At 38.3% G+C, this 24,799-nt stretch overlaps 1 protein-coding gene across 2 annotated transcripts in view; it reads right to left on the reverse strand.

Moving 5' to 3' along the window:
- Lgsn (lengsin, lens protein with glutamine synthetase domain) overlaps window positions 1–24,799 on the reverse strand; it is a 34,495-nt gene that overhangs the window by 4,123 nt on the left and 5,573 nt on the right. For both annotated transcript variants that reach the window (XM_052745239.1, XM_052745238.1), the window contains exons 3-5: window positions 11,376–11,508; window positions 10,529–10,690; window positions 3,494–3,660 (exon numbers count right to left, since the gene is read on the reverse strand). In XM_052745239.1, the coding sequence (XP_052601199.1) occupies window positions 3,494–3,660; window positions 10,529–10,690; window positions 11,376–11,508 (462 nt within the window). The remainder of the gene's footprint in view (window positions 1–3,493; window positions 3,661–10,528; window positions 10,691–11,375; window positions 11,509–24,799) is intronic.

Below are 24,799 nucleotides of genomic sequence, written 5' to 3' on the forward strand. Positions count from 1 at the left end.
TTAAATCTAGGATAGAATTCACATTATCCATATATAATTTAAACCAAATCAACCCTTTGAGAGATCAAAGCACTATAAGTTTGTTGAAAGGTTGACTGTGCTAATGTCTGTAAGACATTCTGTTCGGTGTCAGGCACATGGGGACCTTTCTAAACAGTGGAGATGCCATTTCGTCACAGGTTTTGACTTTGGCCTCGTCCCGTGGTACACCAGCCTTTTCCTCTAGTCTCAGCAGATGATCTGGTTTTTTGTTTTTAGAAAATCAATGTTTGCATTTAAAATAGGAAGTAACATTTAGTCCAGATAAAGGATAAAAGGAGATTAAAGCTGAGCCGGAGGCAGTAAATACAGGAAAAAAAAAAAAAACAATATCACTGAACTGTTAAGTGATGGGTCACAGGCTAGGGTCTCAGCACTAAGGTTGCCTGGCTGCTTTAGTTTGAGAAAGTTTTTCTGAAGTCTATAAATAGAGATCATGTTATCTCTTCTAGTCATTCATAGTCTAGCCTATTCATTTTAATTTAGCATTTTATTTCCATAAATAAAAATGATTTAAATTTGTACATATAATCCCAGTGCTGAGAAGGGGAAGTGAACATGGGCTCCCATCCCTAACCAAGAAGTTATCTGAAATTGACACCCACTTGCAGAGAAAAAATTAGTTTCCTCCAATAGCGTCTCACTGGGTATATTAGCTACACTTTGGGGTAGACTTCATTCATCTCAAGTGGTAGATGTCCAACACAAAAAGAACTCAAGACTATTTTTGTAGACCTTTTGTCTCAAATTTCTTTGGGTTTTTTTCCCTGTCTGACTGGTCTTTTGCTTGTGTATTTGGTTTCCATTTTTGTGGTGTGTGTGAGAGACAGAGATAGAGACAGAGAGATGGAGATAGGGAGTTTCTTGTCTTTTTATTTTGGTTTTATTTGCTTGTTTGTTTTGTTCTTTAAAGAGGGAAAGAAAAGGCATGGAGTGTGGAGACATGAGGAGGATCTGGAAGGAGTTATGGGAGGGGTGAAGCATGATCAGAATATATTGTATAAAAATGTTTTTCAATAAAAGAATCTAAGCTACTTTTTTATAAAGCCACAGACAGACTATTGATTTCATATTTTTGCCTAAGAGATGTCTCACACATAATTCTATATGTGTTTGTGTGTGTATTTCATATTAGCTTATACAAATGAACTTACATGTTCACAAGAGTGTCCAAAATATATTATTTAGCCTTAAATCATTAATATTTGTGATAAAAATATTAATTATTTATACCTTCAAAAGTTCTAAAATAAATTTAAAGAGTTTTGTTTAACAATGTATGCTCTAGATTATAAAATTAGAATAAAAGAATAATGAACAAAAACTATCCAAAGGAGAATTATTTGAAAACAAAGGCTAAGAAGAAGCAAAACAATGAGAAGGATGTGTGTTGAATTACATCAAATTCTCAGGATAAAATAGTTCCTTCCAAGCCAAGTCAGGGAGGAAAAGTCTTTTGATATGTGGAGTATTGAACAAGAAAACCAGTGCTCTCAATAGCAGTGTTAAACGCAGACATTTTCTTCTTTGTCAATGAAATCAATCTTCCACAAATGTAAGCCAAAGGATTAGCTCTACTTCGGGGAAGCTCTATTTCATGGAAGCACTGGAATGGTGTCCTAAGTGTTTGGTTTTCAAGTGCCACCAGTGAAATAGATGATTAGAATTTGTCAAAAAACAGAATAGCAGACAGGTTGATGTTGTGGTCTCAGGCAAGTGTCTGAAATGTCAGTTGTGCTTTATCACAGAAGAGAACTCATGTGAATTATCCTCTGATCCTGCCCATAGTGATTTCACATTTTCTTATCAGAATTAATGAACATGTAGAGTTCTTAATAAATGTAGAAGAAACAGTATCTATAGGCTTTTTACAGACAAGACTAAATACTTTAAAAATCATTGATTGGTTGATTGATCATGTGTGTATGTGTGTGAGCATGTGTGTGAAGGGGTGGTCAGATGACAGCCTGTGACAATCAGTTCTCTACTTCCACCATGCAGATTCAAGAGATAGAACTCAGGTTTTAAGTGACAAGCACTTTTACCTTTCCATCCATCTTGCTGGTTCCCAAAGAATGTTTTATGAAAGAAATTTAAACTGTTCAAATTCTCTGAAAACTGTTTCGAAAATAGCCCCTTTCATCAGCACAAAAAAAAAATTTACAATTTGATATTTAAGCAAAAAGATATGACATGTTATAGAAATAGTTGGTGTTGTAGAATATTATTTTAAGGTGTGTTACTTTAGTTTATGTTGCATTTGTTTAACTCTGTAAACCCGTGTTACTGTGCCTTTCAAAAACACTTGATGGTCTAATAAAGATCTGAACAGCCAATAGCGAGGCAGGAGAAAGAAATAGGTGGGGCTGGCAGGCCAAGAGAATATATAGAAGGAGAATGAGTGAGAGAGGAGAGGAGGAAGCAAGAAGCCAGCCACCTAGTTATACAGCCAGCCACAGAGTAAGATTGAAAGTAAGATATACAGAAGTAAGAAAATGGAAAAGCCCAGAGACAAAAGGTAAATGGGATAATTTAAAGTTAAGAAAAGCTGGCAAGAAACAAGCCAAGTTAAGGCCGGGTATTTGTAATTAAAAATAAGCCTCTGCATGTGCTTTATTTGGGAGCTGGGTGGCAGGCCCCCAAAAAAGTTGTAAAGCCCATTGGCACACATCTGTAATCTAAGCTACTTGGAAATATGAGACAAGAGGATCACAAGGTCTAGGTTGACCAGGACTGTAAAAAAGGATCCTTTATTTTATATACACATAAATTGTGTAAATAAATAAATATAATTCTCAGGATGCTTTACTTTTACATTTTCTTAAAGATTGGTACTGCCTGATACCCCTTTCTCACAAACTTGATGTTTAATAATCCCAACAAATCAGTCACTAAAATACACATGATATAAACTAAACAAAACAACCCTAGAAAAATCCTTAAAGGTAACCACAAATGCAATGCTTCTTGATATCACTATTTTCAAAACAATATTCACTAAGTCATCTAATGGCAATTGGGTATTTTCATATCTGAATTGCTGCTGAAAGGATACGCTTTTTATCTAGCAAGTCATCTCTACTTAATCATTTCTACCTTTCATGTTTGTTCTTGGGTCTTGGGTTGCAATTTTCTCATGTCAAATAAAATATAATCTTTATAATTGCATTATGAAAAGAAAAGAGAGTTCTGTAGAGTAAAATTGTTCAAGGCAGAAGGACTGAAATAACCAGCCTTAATTAGTTTCCTATTTCTATTGGGTAAAGGAATTGCTATTGTGTGTTCATCTCCTTGGGGAGCAATAATGTGGGAAGGGACAAGGAAAACAGCAAAACAAATTATTGCTTTTCAACTCCAATTGCTATGTAGATTACAAGAAAATGCAGATGAGTAATAAAGATTATTTGCTTGCTAATGGTCATGAAATCACACCTATCATAACTGGAAAACTCACTTGGAAAAACTGTGCAGGGATGCTCTTAGATCTGGAGACACCATGCAAGTCTGTTGCTTCAAATCGTACAAACTGGAGGTGGTTTTTGGCCATTTCTTGTTTAATGTGTTTCATTCTAGAAGAAAGTTGAGGCGGGATCATAGTCTGAGCGTTGTCCCTGTTGTGATCTGTGGAGTAATGATTTGAAGTCACTAGATCAGGATGGCCCAAAAAGCAGAAGGGTAGACATGGTGAATTAGTCACTAAGGTTACAAACAAGAGCAACATAGGCCGATCACGTGGATCATAACTTCACACAGGGATCTTACCTCTCTCTTACCTGCTTTACAGTCATCCCAAGAGCACTGTCTGAGTACCCTCAGAAAGCGTTCATCAGTTAGGACATGTCTAAGAAGATGGTGATGCCACAGTGCTTGCTGAAAGCACTTGCCCATGGAAAATAGCAAGAAAAGAAAGAAAAACAAACCAAAACAAAAATGCAAAAAAAAAAAAAAAAAGAAAGAAAAATAAAAAGAAACCAAGCAAACAAAAAAAGCAGTCTTTGTTTATGGAAGACAGTGGGCAGTCTGACAACACTGGAGACACATAAGTTGACTATACATGCCTATCATTAAAATTTTAGAACTTCTTGGACTAACCTGTAATGTCTAAACTGTAGGTTCCTATGTACTTGGAGGTAAAATTGTATGTTTATTTTTTTTGATGTATTGACCCTTTTTTTCCTTTCCTTTCATTTTCTTTCATTTTGTTTTCCAAAAGTTGCCTTCCATCTTTGTAATGACATGTGAGTCTTTGAGGTGCATGACTCTGTCAAATTTTACAATTATTTAAACAAGGAAAGAGATCAAGAATGGGAGCAGAGATGAAAACTTGGGACCACATGGTTGATTTTAAGTCAGAAATCTAATAAAATGTCCATTTCCAGAATTTTAAGATAGTCTGAAAATTCTAAAATTGTGGAGCTAGGGAAGACTTGGGATACATAGTTAATGTAGCCAATCCATTAGCCTGAGTCCCAGAGAGACACACAAAATAGGAGCCTGAGTCTCCCCCTAGTCTCTCTCCCTACCCCACCCACATACACACCACTGTCAATTTGGAAGCTAGAGTCTATTTGGAAGCTGGATTCCTGGTAGGGGGCTTGTTAACAGGGTATGAATAGACAATCTGTACCCATGGACAGAAAGCCAGGTCCACAGTATGTATTATAAACACCACTATCAAGACTTCGAGGGAGGGTGACAGAACAGAGACTCAGCACAAATCAAGACACCCCCAACCATGGCCTTCCTTTTAGGCCTGGCATCCTTCCCACCCTCTGTGTGTCTCTGCTTCTTCATTGTTAAAATATTGCCTTCTTCATGAGCTTGTTATGAGGATTAAACAAGGTATTTAACAATACTGTGAGTCAATAAGCACCATGTAAGTGCTACTTAAACACAAAAGGTGTGAGCCCAATTACTCTAACTCCAGTAAATAGCCTCGTGATCGTGCCTGCATTTGAACACCTATCAATCTGTCACACCACTGACATCAAACAGCTATAATTTTTAAGTGATAACTGGGTATCAGTTTTCAAGATATAATTAGGCTTTAAAATAAGCATAAAGCTTGACAGTATAAAAACACAGACTGAGGAGATTTTAAATACATGAAGCGTGAGGAAAACAAATTACTGGTTCCACCTATGCACATATATTAGATATAATGTCCTGTCACTGATACGTCTGGCTACTCTGGGACTCCTGAGGGTTTATAACTACCTTCCATTTAATACAAACAATTAGGCTGTAGCAATTAGAATGTCATGGGCTAAATTAACAGTTGGTGTGCTCCCACCTTACTCTAAAACATTGCGTGTTCAGCCCAAGTTGAGTAAAGCTGCTTATATAAAACTCATAAACAATTTAAAATATGGAAGAGAGAAGAAGTCATTCTATTATCATGCCAATGACGAGATGGCAGGAAGTCTTACAAGCTATGTCTTATCTGTATCTTCCAAACGTCCTACAATTAATATATATTGTATTGTTTTTTATGTTTTTCTTGTCTTTTTTAATTTCTAAGCATACAAACTAACTGGTTTCATTATGACATTTTTTTTTTTTGGTTTTTTGAGACAGGGTTTCTCTGTGTAGCCCTGGAACTCACTCTGTAGACCAGGCTGGCCTTAAACTTGGAGATCCATCTGCCTCTGCCTCTGCCTCCACCGCCCAGCTCCTTATGACATTTTTAACCATATGTGCCATTGTCCTTTGCTCTATTCACTGACTTCTTCCTCTGTTTGCCTAATCCTCTCTGTTCACTCCAAATATACCCTCTTTTATTTTACAATGAAAAAAATATTCATCCACTTACAGTCAACCACTCAAGGTAGGTATTTTTATCATCGCTTACTTTTCAAACTGGTTCCGTACCTAAGAAGTAATCAGAAAGAACCCTGCCCTAAAACATACCTTAAATTACAATATGGGAAAACTATAGGCATTAAACATGCCATCAAAGGGAAAGGTGAGATAATTTGGAGACATGAGGAACTGTAAAAAATAAAGCATAATCATCTGGAACATCTGTGTAACATGACTACACTGTAGACAGGCCAACCCCAGGTTCATGGGAGCCCATCCATGCTGAGCTGAGGCTGAGCAGTGAGCACATGCCTTAGTTTTCTAGGGCAGCCACAGCTGGTGCTGAAGATGAAGTAGTTTAATAGGTATCCGTATTCTTTCAACTGAAGACTAAAAGTCCAAGATCAAAGATATCAACAGGGATGTTTCTTCAGAGGCTTCTCTCTGGGGCTTTGAATTGATGATCTTCTAATATCTCCTAGTGGTCTTCTCTCTGTTCGAGTTCATGTCTTAATGTCTCCTTAGGAGTACACCAGTTACACTGGGTACATTTAACCTTATGCCTTTTTAAAGATCCTGACTCCAAATGCAGTCTAAGGTGCTGAGCACTAGACCTATGAAAATTGTGGAGAGGTATATTTCAGCTAATTGTATTATCCCCTTTCCAAATTCTTCAGTGGCCTTGGTGCGAAGTGCTTGCCATGTTTCAAAGTCACGTGTTTGCTATCTATCTATCATTCTTTTACATATCAGCCCATGAAAGTAGGGCTTAGTTCTGCTTGCTGTCATAGCTTCAATGCCTATAGAGATGTTGGTCATAACAGGCATTCAGTAAATACGCCTTTAGTGAATGAGTATACGTGTGAATGAATAAATTAATATATCCTGTATGATATGACCTTGTCTGATTATTAAATAAAAATTGTATCATATATTTTAGAATTTATATCCTTAGTATCAATTTTTTTTCATTTAAAAATTCAACTCTTAGCCGGGCGGTGGTGGTGCACGCCTTTAATCCCAGCACTTGGGAGGCAGAGCCAGGCGGATCTCTGTGAGTTCGAGGCCAGCCTGGGCTACCAAGTGAGTTCCAGGAAAGGCGCAAAGCTACACAGAGAAACCCTGTCTCGAAAAACCAAAAAAAAAAAAAAAAATTCAACTCTTTCACCAAATAGGAGAGAGCCTGATCTAACCTAATTTCATTTTCAAAGCATCTCCTCATCTTGCTGCATCGTAGTCTGAATGTCTTCCCTTCAAATAAATCATATTTGTTACTTCCAATTAAGCCTTTCGGTCAGTCTTTCCCAGCTGTACATGATGAATAGCAGGCAGATAATTACCAGTTCAGGGGCTCATTTGTTTTTCTTCCAGTGTGATTTCTGGGAGGTGTTCTCCTAGCCTATCCCCTCAGAGGACTAACAAATTAAATCAATGTGCTTTTAGAGGGGAAGTTTTACTGCTCTGTTTAGAGTGGGAAATAAGGAAACTAAAATTAAAGAAAGGAAACCTCAATACTCAAGAGCATCTTGAAGGCCTTGGAGAAATCTCATCTGCATTTTGAGACGATGTGGTATAGTGGGTAGCTGTTCTGTCTATGACCTTGAAGCACCGCCCCTAGAGATGCAACGGTAACTGCACCACCTGCCTATGACCTTGAAGTACATGCCCCTGGGGCATGGCCTCTCTGTGACCCCTAAGACCTGAGATGAACGTAGGCATCACTCCCTTCGCTCCCTCGTGGGACTTGGATGCGGGACTGATCCAGGTGGCCAGAACTGTGTCCCAGAACCTGTGTCAATTCTGTTCTGTACAGTGAGTTTTTCCCCTTAGTAAATTCTTTTGCCCATTAAACAGGCTCCATGGATTTCTCATTATAATGAGGATATAGTCACTTCCCAAGAAAGCTATTGTCGCTTATAAGAGATGGATTGAACAGGAATGTGAGTTTCCAGAAATACCAAATTCAGGGCTGGCTCAGTGGGTAAAGGTGCTTGCTGCACAGCGTGATGAGGAGAGTTTGATCCCTCTACCCCAGGATGGAAGGAGAGAACTGACTCCCAAAAGATGTCCTCTGACCTCTACATGTGTTCCATGACTGATGTGAACTGGCAGTTACACATATATCATAACACACACTGATAATAATAATGATGATGATGATGACCACAATAATAAATGATTATCATTTATTTAGACAAAACAGAAATACAAATTCAAAAATGGAGACAAATGCCTGTAAAAATGCACTCTGTGACACATGCAGCCTGTTCCTGGGAGTCTGCCCTCCCTATCTAGAGTCCATGGGCCTTCATCCATGTGGATGTCATGTGCATGCTTACTGTGAGAACATCTAGTTAGTGTAAGGAGGCCTGGACCTCCAGGCACAGTGCCAGCCACAGACAGTGCTGGGGAGTCCAGGAGGTCCAACAAACAGGTGCCAGCCATAGAAAAAGTCAGCAAATAAATAAATGGTAAAATAGTGTGGCCACAACAGAGCTGATCTTTAAAAACTTAGTTATTTTTTGAAAAATCTGAGTCATTGAAAAAAATACCCATCAAAATTCCTTCTACTTATTTGAGGGACTGGTTTTCACATATATTTTTATAGGATACATTGGTGGTTTGTTTGGACTTATAGGCTGTAAGAGTTTAATACAGCCTATTCCATAAGGGTGGCCACATCCTTAGTCACAACTAGGTGAAGAGAGAGTGCAGAGCACACTGGTGTTTGATTTAAAGATTGAGATGCCTGAATTCCATCTTTATTTCTCTGTCTGAAACTAGAACATAGAAATCAAAATACACAAAAACATACAAAACATGCTTCATAAAGGCAACATGGCCACCATGCTTTGTTAGTCTTCCCAATGTTTAGAACCCTATTTAAAATTATTGGGAATATTCACTTATTAGGAAATCTTATGTAACAAAATTTTGAGTTCAAACTTTCCTTAAAAAAGATCTGGCAATGCTTGGACACTTCTCCACAGTACCACAGGCTGGAGCCCTGAGGTAGCCTGAGTGATGTGGCCATCTTTTACCTCATGGGGCAGCAAACTCCCGTTTTAGCACAAAAGCAGCCACAAGCAACCTGTATTTGCAAAAAGAATCCATCATGCTGAATCTGGCCAGTGGGCCATAACTTGTTGCACCCCTCAGGTTCCTACCTCTGTCCACCACCCTCTCATTTGTATTGTATACTCCTAGCACGCACAGGTGTCAAAATGAGCGCTTCTAACTCATTTGTGGAGTGCACAAAACAAGGCACAGAGAACATGAAGGATGAGAGTTGTCATGGCAAAGGGTTATTGTCCTTAAAATGGGAAGTATGTCTAGCACTAGCAAGGCAAGCTCTTAGAAGCCTGAGGACTTTCTCCAGCCAGAGATAAACTAGACATGGAAACAAAGGGAAACTCAGACCAACTCCAAACAGAAGCAGCATCCAGGGCATTGCTGTCCCTCAGACATAAAACCAGAGAAATGCTTCTGAGAGGAAGGAACCACCATATTACCAGGAAACAACCTAACAAGGACCTGGGGTCTCTCCACATACTGAATGAACTTGGATGTGAATCTGTGGTTTTTATAATGCTGTTTGTGATCATGAGTGATGCTAACAAAAGGAAACTAAGACAGATGGACGGACCCTCATAGTGCTCATTTCCTCTTGGGTTCTGTGTATTATGAAGAAGGAGAGGAGAGAAGGAGGGTGAAGAGTGCCCTGGTCCCCTGGGAGTCCACTTCCCAGTTCTTAGAAGGATCCACCTGTCATGAATGTGTGTATTTATCTAGAGGTTGTTTGTGTACCATGCCCGGAAGTCAAACAGTGTCATTTGTGATGATGACTTTGTACACGGCCCAACTTAACCCAGGAGGACTGGAAACAGAGTTCAGTCACGTGGCAAATGCACCATGTTCCAGTAAAGTCCCTGGATACCAATACTAAAATGAGCTTCCCTAGCCAGCCAAACACGTTGACCAGTGACGGTGCTATACGCTCCCACTGGGAGGGAACAAGCCAGCAGCCATGTTTAGTACCTGGAGTTTATCCCACACATGGTTTTAGTCCTTCATGTTATAAAAGTTATTACGTTATTTTAAAAAAAAGTGTGGCTGTGAGTATAACAGTTTTCGTGGCTTCTGTCTGTCCTGTTAGCAGATAGGCTTAGAGAATCCTAAAATTAATCATGAAAAACTCTACAGCTGGTAATTGTCATCAGAAGTGAGGATAATGTGTTGCGCCCCATTTCTCCAACATCATACCCCTTTGGATTCCCACTTTTCCAAACCCTATTTATTTAGCCTTTTCTTTACAGGTTTTTCTCACACAACAAATATCTCCTTCTAACCAGTTTCTATCTTTTGTATCCAAGAGGCTGTTAACCAACACACTCATGCTCCAGAATAGTTATTCAGAAATTCAGGGACTTTGAATGATCTATTTTCATGTTTAAAGAAGACTTGAGTGCTCTCCCATGACCATTCCCAATTTTCTAGATCCGTAGCATGAAGGAGTAAGGAAGCTGCAAAGAGCTTTATAAACACAGATGTGGAAATTCTCTTATCCTGACTCCGGGGCTGGCATCTTTATCATCAGCACATCATCTCTAGTTCAAAGGTAGATTCGGAAACAGTGGCTAGAAACACTTCCCTGATTCTTCCAGAATCTTTCCAGGTAATTGCTTACCCTCATTTTGGTTGAATTCGGCATCAGGAGCATTAGCTGGGGTGCTGGGAAGTGATGGCTTTACTCCTGGCATCTGATCCGGGACATGTTTGTCATTGTGGAAGGAACAAGACTCAGAAGAGACAGGTTTGTTCAGATCTGCTGTTTGGTTTCCAGTCCTTTCTATGGTGGTAATGGGAAATGTCAAAACATGTTAGAGTTGCTTTCAACTATCTTTAACACAGCTTGGAGGGAAATGCTAGAAGGATACCCTTTCCTGTACAGTGACACACCAAACCTGGACATTAGGTGTGGTCTGCCCTAGATGCAGACTGTAAAGAAATACATTGTCTGTAATAAAAAAAAAAATTAAAATAATAATAAAACCTGTTAATGTCTGCTTTTTATTGTTACCACAGGCTAACAATTCTTTTTGCCTCTCCTTTGGAAGACCAGGTATGACCTTGTCTATACTGACACGTAGTCAGCACTATTTCAGATCTGTTAGAGTATTGCTGGAATTTCAGCATGTGGATAGAAACTCTCCGGACCTCTCCTATGGTCTCCCAGGTCCTCGGTCATAATCTTCACATTCATTCTCAGTGCAGAAGAAAGGCTCTCTCCCACTCTGCTTTGCCTCTCCCATCCCCATCAGCGTCCTACGCCCTTCCGTTGAATTCTAAATACTTTGATTGGCTATGTCCATGCAGTTCGTGGAAGCGTATATTTGCCATCTTTCACATAGCAATATTTTGCATCTTACTGTCCTTTTGCTTCTCCAGAAGAAGAGAAATGTTTTATGGAAAGGAACACGAAATAGGAACTGCCACTGCCCACACCAACATGAAAGGTCACAGCAGCCACATACCACTGGAATTGGCCATGGTGTTTTCACCCCTCTCCATGGAACAAAGATGTGGTTTGGTGGCTTTCTTCCTGGTCCTTCTCAACTTATTCGTCCTGCTGCCTTCGGCTTCATCACCTCCATCTTTTCTTGTATCCTGTTGTAATTCGTAAACAAAGACCCACATAGCACACCACACCACGCAAGCAGCTGGATACGGGCGTCAAAGGTGCAAGTCAGTTGGACAGTTGGGTTGAAATTGACCACAGGACGGTCTTTAGAGAAAGTAAACTGTCACTTCCTTACCCCTTCCACTCAAAGAGGCTGAATTTCCTCTACCTCCTTTGATATGTGTGGCTACAGAAAATTATTAAATAAAGTAAGCTCTTGTCTAACTATTTGGTGTTTCTTATTTTTCACTTTAGAATGTTTTAAATTGTTTAGTCCTTAATAATTGATAAAAACCTATTTCTTTTTTTAAAGTTTTATATTTACGAACTCTATGTTCTCTAGTCTTTTTTTACCAAAAGCACAAGGTCCTGAAATTTTTGGATTCTCCTCTTTTCCCTCACCCTTCTTGCATCAATATCTACTTTGATTCAGACAGGAGTTTCATTCACTTATGCCTTTTTTTGAAATTTGACTTTTTAAAAAAAATTTTGTTAGAGTATATGAATGAGCTTCACCATGACATTTTCATACATGTCCATAGCACACCTTGTCCAGATTCACCCCCATTGTTGCCCCTCTTGGCCTCTGTTCCTCTGTTCTTACGGCTGATTTTAAATGTATCAGAAAGTCTAACTCAAGTTATTTTATAGATTAATAAAAATCTAAAATATATTACAAAGAAAAAAAGCCAACCAATCTACTTTCAATTGTTAACAAGAATTTTCTAAGTAGGGTGGTGGTGGCACATGCCTTTAATCTCAGCACTCGGGAGGCAGAGCCAGGCAGATCTCTGTGAGTTCAAGGCCAGCCTGGTCTACAGACTGAGTTCCAGGAAAGGCAACAAAACCCTGTCTCAGAAAAACCAAAAAAAAAAAAAAAAAAAAAAAAAAGAATTTTCTATCAAGGAGTTTGACAGTGAACAAGGTTGAGGCAGGCACCCCATCGCTGGAGTAGAAACAATCACCTCTGCCAAGCTGCTGTGAACATAGTTGAGCAAGTATCCTTTGGTATTATTGAGTATTTTTTGGGTATATGCCCAAGATTGGTATAGCTGGGTCTTGAGGTAGATTGATTCCCAATTTTCTGAGAAACCGCCATACTGATTTAAAAAGTGGTGTATAAGTTTGCATTCCCACCAACAGTGGAGGAGTGTTCCCCTTTCTTCACATCCTCTCCAACATAAGGTGTTATCACTATTTTTTATCTTAGCCATTCTGACAGGTCTAAGATGGTACTCAGAGTCATTTTGATTTGCATTTCCCTGATGGCTAAGGATGTTGAACATTTCTTTAAGTGTTTCTCTGCCATTTGAGATTCTTCTGTTGAGAATTCTCTGTTTAGATCTGTACCCCATTTTTTAATTGGATTATTTGGTTTCTTTGATGTCTAGTTTGAGTTCTCTTAATTGCTAAGCCAACTCTCCAGCCCTGTAATGTGTTCTTAAACTGTTATCCCTTGTGTGATTACTAGGTATTTTGAGCATCACTTGTCCTTCAGTGTCACACTAAGTACCGTTGCTGGGGGAGAGACAGGCCTACTGCCATCCAGTTGTGCCCAGAAGCCCAGTAGAGTCAGCCATAAATTCTCCAGTTATGAGAGAGTTGAGAAACTTTTCTTCTTCATCCCTCATCTTTTATGTTAAATTAATTCCTGACATTTAAAAATTATGGAAAGTATAATGGAAAGAAATCCATATTTTTCAGCAAGGCAGTAGGGGTGACTGTGAGCAAGGTAAAAATTATATATATATATATATATATATATATATATATATATATATATATATATATATATAAAATCAGGACAAAACTGAGTGTTTTCTATACTAGATAAAAATACTAACTGAATCCTTGTTTCCGGAATTGCGTTGGCAATGTGCAGGATTGACAGTTTTGGGGCAATACTTTGACAGGCATTGGGCAGACAGAACCAGTGTCAGCTCCTTCCTAGAGGGAACATCTGCCTTTGTTCAGTCCCGGTCCACTGGTTCTGTCTGTTACTGTGGCACTAGAGTTTTCTGTCCCTGACCCAAGGTGACCTAAGACCACTTCATTTTTCATATTATGAAAGACTTCAACTGCTATAAAAATATTTTAATGCCTGGACTGCATTGCAAGAGTCTTTGAGGATCATCTTTTATTTTTACATCTTTGATTTTGCCTTATCCATAGCAGGCTGTGTTGCTGCTCTTCAGAGCTTCTAGTGACAGGAACTGAGGAGGTTTTAAATGTTACACAGGTAAAAAGCATTTAAAAATATTACTGAAAGAGAACATATAATGAGGAAATAAAGCATGTTTTATGAATTCAGTAGGGGATATTATGTAATGGGAATGGAATTTGATTTAGGTCAAGTGTTTGGCTGTGACGTTGAGGGAAGTACCCCAAATAGAGTGGCTTAGGTTTGAATTCTTACTTGTCCATCATGATGACCTTGAGAAAAATCACCTAATATTTGTGTGCCAGTGATAAAGATAATAAATGTTCTCCTAGTCATATTTCGAGGACTATGTATTGGTAGGTTTTTTTTCACCAGGTCATCATTCATGCTGTAGCTGAGTGGAAATCCGAGATTGAGAATGAAAATGTTCTACTAAAGTGGGACAGCTTGGGGGTCCAGCACATTTGTTTTAGCTATTACAACAAAGTTCACCAACCTAGTGTAGGAGAGAAAACTCATAAGAGAATGAAATGCATTCTTTATTAGGACCAACTCCTCTCCTTTAAAAGAGAAGCATCTTGAGTATGATGCACACACTTCGCCATTCTGGGACTCTTACTGCTGGATTTTTCAAGTCAGTACCTCAGTAAATTACTCTTGTTTTTGTCACAAAAGCTTCCTCTTGGTCAGCTCATATGATGGCAGAAAATTAATTTGGGCCTTTGGCTTTGAAGGAGAAGAATGAAATCTGGAAAAAATAAGAAGACTTTTATGGGAACTTCACCTTCCATGGACTATTGTGGCCTTGAACATTTGTAAACTAGAGATTCCTTACCTCAAGGGCTACGCCAGGAAATTTGTATGACAATGTGCTTAATTTAGTATATTGTGACACTCTTGTTTATTCAGTTGGCATTGGAGTTTGAAGTTGGAGCTGTCTTAACCTTCGTCTTACATAATTCCTCAATCTATAAATTGAGGGAGTTCCTGAGGAGCTCAGACTCAGACAAAAGTCAGCCAGATCAGAGCCCAGTGATGCTTGTATACCTTTCTAAACAGCACTTCCTGTAACTGTCTGAGATATGTCCATGTAAAGGCATTCAAAAACAAAATAGGCCGGGCGGTGGTGGCGCACGCCTTTAATCCCAGCACTCGGGAGGCAGAGGCAGGTGGATCTCTGTGAGTTCGAGGCCAGCCTGGTCTCCAAAGCAAATTCCAGGAAAGGCGCAAAGCTACACAGAGAAACCCTGTCTTGAAAAAACCAAAAAAAAAAAAAAAAGAAAGAAAAAAAAAAAAACAAAATAGTATATTTCTGGCTATGCAATTTTGGAAATAAGCACATGCCCAATATTACTGCTTGATCTTATAAAAAACATAGTGGGAAATTTTTGCAAATATTTGAATAATGTCCTAAAGTAAGAGAAAAAAGAAATTATCCTAATAAGTCCTATTCAATCAAATATAAAATTATCTGAAGTGAAAAGACTACATTTTTTGGATAAGTCATAAAATTATAAGAAAAGCCTATCAATAAAACTCATTACTTTGTATGCTAACCTAAAAATTAATAAAATAAAAACCTGTTTCATGAAATACATTCTCATCTGATAACGATAATCACAACGCATCATGGTTACATATCACTAGAGAAAATCCCTCTTTTGTTTTCAGAGACTGAATTGGTTTTGTGATAAATTGATATAGCTCTGCCTGCAACTGCCCTGGATATGTATTCATACGACTTTGCCCCAGATACGGACTCTTCAGAACCTGCTCTTTAAAGAGGCAACAGCTCAAAACATTTAGAATAGTCTTTGCCTTGACGTTGTCACCATCCTCTCCCTTCAAGCCAAAATTTGAACTTTGCAAACACACACACACACACACACACACACACACACACACACACACACACACAGACACTTTGCAAACACACACACACATACACACACACACAAAAAAAAAACAGAAAAAACAAAAAACAAAATCTTGGCCTCTGTTCCTCTGTTCTTACGGCTGATTTTAAATGTATCAGAAAGTCTAACTCAAGTTATTTTATAGATTAATAAAAATCTAAAATATATTACAAAGAAAAAAAGCCAACCAATCTGCTTTCAATTGTTAACAAGAATTTTCTAAGTAGGGTGGTGGTGGCACATGCCTTTAATCTCAGCACTCGTGAGGCAGAGCCAGGCGGATCTCTGTGAGTTCGAGGCCAGCCTGGTCTACAGACTGAGTTCCAGGAAAGGCAACAAAACCCTGTCTCGGAAAAACCAAAAAAAAAAAAAAAAAAAAAAAAAAAAAAAAAGAATTTTCTATCAAGGAGTTTGACAGTAAACAAGGTTGAGGCAGGCACCCCATCGCTGGAGTAGAAACAATCACCTCTGCCAAGCCTGAGACACAACAGTGGTCATGGAAAAAGAATCTGGACCTAGTGTTGGTGTTTTTAGGATTTTGTTTTTTGTGTGCTACCTGAAGCGGGTGCTTGGAATCGAACTTACATCCTCTACAAGAACAGCAAATATTCTATTTTTTCTGTTTCTTTTTTTAAAAAATTAATTAATTTTATTTCCCAACCACAGTTTCGCCTCCCTCTGCTCCTCCTATTCTCTCTCCCACCTCTCCTCTGCTCTCCCTCAATCGATTCTTCCTCTGTTTTCTGTTCAGAAAGGGGCAGGCTTCTCATGCGTATCAGCAAAACATGGTGTATCAAGTTGCCATAAGACTAAGCTCCTCCTCTTGTATTTAGGCTGGGCAAGGCAATCCAGTATGAGGAATAGATTCCCAAGAGCCAGCCAAAGCATTAGGGACAGTTCCTGCTTCCATTGTTAGGAGTCCCACAAATTGACCAAACTACACAGCTGTCACATATATGTAGAGGGCTTAGGTTGGTCCCATGCAGGCTCCCTGGTGTGTTGGTTCAGACTTTGTGAGTTCCTATGAGCCAAGCTAGTTATTTTTGTGGGTTTTCTTGTGATGTCTTTGATCCCTCTGGCTCCCCCCTCTCTTCAGCAGAATTCCCAGAGCTCAGCCTAATTAGCTGTGGGTCTCTGTGTCGATTTCCTTTAGTTACTGGATAAAGGCTCTTTGATGGCAATTGGGGTAGCTATCATTACAGTAACAGGAGATGGCCAGTTCAGACTACGAATTCACTATTGCTAGGACTCTTAGCTGGGGTCATCCACGTACATTCACGGAAATTTCCTTTGCATTTGTTTTTGACCTGACCCCCAAAAGCCCCTCCCCATTCATTTCAGTGCTCTCCCCTCCATTCACCTGCAAACCAGGTCCCTCAAATTCCCATGCCCATCTGCCCCCAGTTCACCCAGGAGATCTCTTCTATTTTCTCTTCTGAGGGAGATCCACGTGTCCCTCTTTGGGCACTTCTTCTTACCTAACCTCTCTGATCTGTGGATTATAGCATGATTGTCCTTTACTTTACAGCTACTATCCACTTATGAGTAAGTACATACTATGTTTGTCTTTCTGGGTCTGGGGTACCTCACTCAGAATGACTTTTTTTTTAGTTATATCCAGTGCCTTTTAATTTCCTGATGTCACTATTTTTAACAGCAGAGTAATGCTGCATTGTGCAAGTGTACCACATTTTCCTTTCCATTCTTTGGTTGAGGGACATCTAAGCTGTTCCAGCTAATCTCTCTCTCCTCTCCCTCTCTCCCTCTCTCCCTCTCTCCCTCTCTCCCTCTCTCCCTCTCTCCCTCTCTTCTCCTCTCCCTCCCTCTCTCAGTATGGAGACTTCTCTGAAAATTGGGAATCAATCTGCCTCAAGACCCAAGGATACCACTCTTGGACATATACCCAAGGAATGCTCAATCATATCACAAGGACACATGCTCAGCTATGTTCATAGCAGCATTATACATAATAGCCAGAACCTGGAAACAACCTAGATGCCCCTCAACCGAAGAATGGATAAAGAAAATGTGGTCCATATGCACAAAGGAGTATTACTCAGCTGTAAAAAACAATGACACCATGAAATTTGTAGACAAATGGATGGAGCTAGAAAATATCATTCTGAGTGAGGTAACCCAAACTCAGAAAGACAAACATAGTATGTGCTCACTCATAAGTGGATACTAGATCCGCTCCTCTTTAGCCATTAATTCCTATGCTCAGCACCTAAAATATCCATTATTTTTAAGAACTTTGTTTTTTTTTAATCCCATCCTTGCTACCATTTCCCTTTCTACTTGTAAAATCTATGACGTCTCCCTTCTTGTTTTGCCCTTACCTTGTCATTATAAATTTAAAATTAAAAAAGATTAATCAGGAAGTCAAGTATCCGATTACAGATGATGCTCACAAGATTCAGCACCTTAATACATGCTCCGATTATTAAATGACAGCTTCCCAAGCATTTCATGGCTTATTGGAATATTTAGGATTGAAATATAATAAATTTTAGATGTATCAAATTCTTTATAAACTGGATATTATTTTAGTTGTGGAACATTTCCAATTCATGTTTATGATAATGATAGAGATAATAACAATGGTTTAATATGCCTCACCCAATAAATAAATTTTAGTTTTTTAAACTCTAAACAATCTAGAGAAGAAAGACATTTCCTTTTGGAGTCATTTAATGCTGCCTCACTGGTCATTGTTCAAGAAAAATTTCAAAAATCACTTATTTACTTATTTTTCTTTAACCAAAAATGTTTGTAATAGAGACAAAATTTATTTTTACATCCCTAAATATGAAGTTGTAAGTTTGTCAGATATTTTAGTAGAAACTCCTCAGTAAGATAAGTGATACTTAGGTTTTGGTGTTTGTTTCTACCTGTGGGAATGCTCCATTTAAAATAGACATCTGGAGATGGAGAGGTTGGTCAATGATTTAAATTGAGTCCTTCCTGCTCTCACAGAGGGCTGAGGTTTCTCAGCACTCATATGGGAAAGGCACAGTGGCTCTTGATGTCATCTCCTGGACTATGTGGGCACTAAAATCACACATGCACACACACACACACACACACACACACACACACACACACACACATACACACACACATACACAGACGCACACACACACACACACAGAGGCACACACATGCACACACACATACACACACACAGAGGCACACACACATAAAATATTTAAATAAGGTAAAATAGGTTTATTTCAATGCTTTGGAAATTTAATTTTTCTTTTAGTGTAACTAAGATATTGTTCTTTTTATTGATTTTAATCATGTTTTGTGTTTGAGATAACTTTTTCTTTTCCTTTTTTTGGTCCTCTGTATTCTATATGTTCCGTTATCATTAGCTTTCCGCTTGATAAATGTAGTTTTAGAATTTTTACACAGAAACAGAAAATAATTTTTATTTTTTGTTTTTGGAACAGCTTCTTAGCCTTACTAATCTAGTTTATTTGTAATGATAAATAACCATATTCATATGTACATATATTCAAAATGTGTATATTACTGTTTATATTATGATTGAGTAGGAAGTTAAATTATTTTATAAATTAAAGTAGGAAGCCAATGATATATAGAGACAGTAAGTCTGTAATTCATCATTCATTTTTACTTGTTATGTAAAACAGATCATTTAGAATTCAGAACTGAGTTATCTTTGTAAAATTTGTAAAAATATATACTCCTAAATTATTTCAACAGTAATACAAATAACTTCAGAAACATACAGCATATGAAATGAGAGAAACTAGATCAATAATTTTTAAAATGAATCAGTGTGTTATATTCTGATGTGATTATAAATTTTGAGATCAGATTTGAGCAGATAGTAGCAATGCAAATTAAGTCTAGATTAGCAAAATAATTTATTTTGTTATAAATATAAGGAGACCAAGTCAACCTTATGAAGAAATTAATATTCTCTCCAGAATGCAAAGATATATATTTGAGTCGTTGTTGACTATCTGTTTCTGAATCACACAGTGATAAGCCTTAATTCTTATAGCTTACTCTGTTATTTGCCAGCTTTTCAAAAACATTGAATTAAATGATTAGTACAGAAAAGCAAACTCTCATAAAAGAAACAGTACCTCACATACCTGCTAAATTCCTGGATAATTTACTTTTCAGAAATAAACCTCATGTACCTGTGGTGGTATTGTGTTCCCCGAAATATTGTACATGATAATAAACTTATCTGGAGTCAGAGAACAGAACAGCCACAATATTAAACATAGATGATAGGCAGTGGTAGCACACGCCTTTAATCCTAGCATTCCAGAGGCAGAAATCCCTCTGGATCTCTGTGAGTTCAAGGCCACATTGGAAACAGCTAGGCATGATGTCTCAAGCCTTTAATCCCAGAAAGTGAGCCTTTAATCCCAGGAAGTAATGGTAGAAAGCAGAAAGGTATATAAGGCGTGAGGACCAGAAACTAGAAGCATTTGGCTGGATAAGCCTTTAGGCTTTGAGCATCAGTTCAGCTGAGACACATTCAGATGAGGACTCAGAAGCTTCCAGTCTGAGGAAACAGGATCAGCTGAGGAACTGGCACGGTGAGGTAGCTGTGGCTTGTTCTGCTTCTCTGATCTTCCAGCATTCACCCCAATAACTGGCCTCAGGTTTGATTTTATTAATAAGAACTTTTAAGATTCCTGCTACATGTACCTGGCAATATATTTATACAACTAAAGCTCTTTTGGTAGTCTATGTGATAGTTCAGTGGGAAACCTGAGTATTTTACCAGGACTATATGATAGACGGAGCGAACTTCCTACTGCAAATTGTTCTCTGATGTCCACATTTGTTCCATGGTATACATGCATGCATGCATATGCACACAGGCATCCACACATATACCCACACCCACATACTGAGGGAAGGGTGAAATAAAAAAAAATTACTGGAATTTGGTTTCTATTTCAAATGCAGCACAGTGACATTTAGGAGAGTTTATGTCTAACTGAATTTTCTAAAATATAATTATGCTCATTGTCATAGTTTAGAAATATAATTTCAGAGTGCAAAACAGTTGACACTTAGTATGTTTAATTAAAGAATATTTACCTTTAAGGAACAAAGAAAATTATGCAGGTTATAATTTAACAGATAGTTAAAAAAATGATTCTTACCAACTATGCTAATATGCTACATGAAAATTGAGAGTTTAAGACCCTCTTGGCCTTTCTCTCTTGATATTGAACTGAACAGATTAAGCTTCAAAATTTTGCAGGAGAATGATTAGTGTTGCAGACATATTTTCCCATGAGTGGCTTGCTATCGTGATTCATTATTTAGACACCTAAAGCAGGACAGTAGAGTCTGGTTTTTCACCCCTGAGGGGTTCTCTTTCCACTGAACAAACAGTATGCCCAGAGTAATTGGCTTATATGTAATTTCTGAAAAATTTTAGTATTTCTTTTTTGGATCTGGGCAGCTTTATATGGGTGAAAGCCACTTGTTTTCTGAGGTGGAGTCCCGAAATGTATTCATCCATATCCAGTTTTCACAGTTCATCACAGAAACAAAGCAAGGACACAAAAGTTAAGATACCTTTTCACAGCGTAAAATAAAATAAAAACCAAGCATTTAGAGTATGAAGACAAACTATAATTTATAGTTATTCATGTCATAAAATACTCATTTGAAACAAATAAACTATTATTCCCTCCATAAGCAAATTTTTCCTCTGTCTTGATAACTTTGCTTATAATGTCTACAGCTTGGCATACTCACACAGGTGTCTTATTACTTCAACTTTAATCTTACAGTCTTCCCACTATAACACAGGGGAGATATGTCTTTGCCTAAGGAACTATCTAAATATAGGGGCATATGTAAGAGGGAAACCTATAAATTCCTAACACTGAAAGATGATATTAATTACAACATGTACTCTAGGTAGGTCTAGTAGCTGTGTGTTTGGAATGATTGAGGTTTGCAATACCTTACTACTGTCCCTGCTTTGTCTTTTGTATCCACATGTGAACTCTGTTTATAAGGGAGGAAATATCAATAAAGTATGAGTGGAAGGCAGCAAAAGAAAGAGTTTCCCAGTATAATAAGCCATGGTTGCACACATTCTGTATCACAAGCCATATACATAGTCCTTGGTTTACTCATTGCGATGTCTCTCTTGAACCTTCTTGCTATGGCTTAATATAAGTCTGTCATTGTGAATTTTAGCCTGCTGCCTTGATCAAATTAAAGAGCCTTAACCTATAGAAATTCTGTCAAGCATTAAATTCAAACCCTAATTAAAACCTAAAAATTTTCCTTCCAATATAGTAACCAGTGTTATTTAGGTTCTAAATATCACTGGTTTTATTCATCCACTTTTAATTTTTCTTTAACGGTTACATTTTTAATGTCAATACTTTAAAAACCATTGTTTAAGACCCCTGTGTAGCTGTCATGGTTTGAGGTAAAATCATCAAAGCATTTACTGAGCACTCTAATTATACCAGTGATGGGCTCATGAAAGAAAAGCAAGCTAAAAAAAAAAAAAAAAAAGGACTGTCACCAAGTTTTAATCTCTGCTACAAATACTGGACTCAAGAATCAATAGTCATCAAAGTTATAAGAATACGTCAAAGAGAAAAGAAAAAGGATATGCATCTAGTCACCTTAAAATGTGTTAGTTAAGGAAAGGGGAAGGAAAATATTGACTGAAGGCATATTGGCAGAAATGCACCATACACTTACATCAGATGATCTAAACATGTGTTACTGGCCCAAGATTCCTACTCTAATGACTTGGTCTAATAACTTCCCCATGTACAGTGAGTGAGTCCATCACTTACAGTCTACCATTGGAACCCTGAGAGCAAAACGCAAAGTTACTGTGTCATCTAGATACAGTGAGTTCACCATTTAAAAACAAATGTTTCTGTTGGACTTGGTGGTGTGTGCCTTTCACACCAGCACTGGAGAGGCAGAGGTTGGTGGACCTGTGTGAATTAGGAGCCAGCCTGGACTACAAAGTGAGTTCCAGGTGAGCCATGACTGCTTAGCAAGACTCATCAATAATAATAATAATAATAATAGTAATATGATAGCAAAATTAGTAAAGAAAAAGTGTTCCTGCTAATCAGCCTTTGTCACATGAATCCTTTCCTCACTATCCCTGCAACCAACATTGCCCCTCTCCTATGACTGCTGCTACTGCACTTCCATAAATCACAATGTTAATCATGCTAATTGCTTTGCTGAGGATTCATCCATGATTCATCATCACTTTTAGAAAAAAAAATCAGTTCACTGTTCTCTGAGGCCTGGAATAATCCAGCTTCGTCAGTTTTTTCCAGCTTCTACATCTGGTCCTTTCTTATGCAAACCCCATCTCCATTCATTCCATTTTCCAGTTTTATCATTTTTTGGTGTCCCTATTTGGTTCTTCCCTAGGACCCTATTGATTAGCTAGCTAGCTAGCCCCCGTGAGAAATGCGAACTGCTCTGGACACATCTAAACACTAATACTCGAGGCGGTGTGCTATGGCTCCTCTGGGAGGTAGCTAGTTAGGACTGCTCGGCTTGAAATACAACTTTCTGCGTGTTTCCCTTTCCCAGACACCAGCCCCCATCTTCAGCCTGCCGGCTCTGACCCCCCAAGTGTTTCACCTTTGCTGATAGCCCTTCTCCCCAGGCACCTGCTCACAGACAGCGTGGCTAAGCCTGTCTACTTTCTTGACCCCTACCTCAGAAAACCTCACCATTTTCCTCCTTCCTCCCATCTCTCACTCTGGGCAGATCTCCAGCCTGACTGTTTGTTGTTCTTTTTGTTATTGTTGTTGTTTTCACTCCAACCCCAATAAACTTGTACCCAAGTCTCCTTGTAAGTCTACTTTTAAATTAAAATAATTAAATTATTAAAAGTAGAATGCCTATAAGACTAAGAACCTACAGACAGGCCCCGTGCCCCCTGGTGACAACTCTGCTCCAGGGTGATTAATGTGTCTGTTTGGAAGGAAGGAGTTACAAAGAATGATTGACATATTTTCTTATGAATCTTTCTTTAAAATAACAATTAGAATTGCATGTTGTCACTATCTACAACATAATCCTTTGACATATGTATGCATTGGGAAAATGGCTGAATCAAGCCATTTAACACATGCATTACACCAGATACATTTTGTTTTTAGACCACTTAAAAATCTGCTCTGTTAGCCGTCTTCAAACATACAATTATTTTTATTAACTATAGCCATCACAGTGTACAATAGGCCTCTTGAACTTATACCTCTTGTCTAGCTGAGTGGTTGTGTCTTCTGACAGAAGTTTCTGAGTTCCTTCACATCCCAGACTCTAGTACATACCATTTCAATCTCCGTTAGTATAAATTCAAAATTATATATATATATATATATATATATTGCATATGTACACATTTCTTTGTATACTTACTCATTGATAATTTTTAGGTTGATTCCACATCTTGGCAATGATTAACAATGCTGCAATATGAGCCATGTGGACAATGGCCCTCATAGGCTCATATATATAAATGTCTGATCCACAGTTGGTGGAACTGTTTAGGAAGGATTAGGAGTTTTGGTCTTTGCTGGAGAAGGTGTGTCACTCAGGTAGACTTTGAGGTTTCAAAAGCACAGACCATTCCCAGTTAGCCCTCTCTCTCTCTCTCTCTCTCTCTCTCTCTCTCTCTCTCTCTCTCTCTCTCTCTCTCTCTGCCTTGAGTCTATTGATCAGGATGCAGGACCTCAGCTACTGCTCCAACCTAATGCCTGCCTGCCTGCCTGCTGCCATGCTCCCTAACATGGTGGTCATGGAATCTAACTTCATAGAGTCATGAGTTCCCAAATTAAACAGTTTCTCTTACAAGTTGTCTTTGTCATGTTTTTGTTGTGGCAACAGAAAAGTAATTAAGACAACCACAATGAACACAGAAGGATCTGTGTATCCCTTCTACACAGATGCCATATGTTTGATTGTAAAACTCAGTAATGGAATTACTGTATCATGTGAGTAGCCCTATTTTAATGTGAGGTTACAGTCTATTGTTTGCTTTGTGACTTACTCATAAAACTCACAACTACTAATTTCTTCCTTTCAGTTGATAAACTGTGTGACATCCTTTTGGAATTCTTACCTAGTTATGTTAACTGACTCTCAATATCATTAAAGCAGTTCTCTTCAGTCTATATGCTAGTC

Source organism: Peromyscus californicus, unplaced genomic scaffold (assembly GCF_007827085.1).
Source record: "Peromyscus californicus insignis strain IS unplaced genomic scaffold, ASM782708v3 Scaffold_19__1_contigs__length_69161282, whole genome shotgun sequence".
NCBI classification, from domain to species: domain Eukaryota; kingdom Metazoa; phylum Chordata; class Mammalia; order Rodentia; family Cricetidae; genus Peromyscus; species Peromyscus californicus.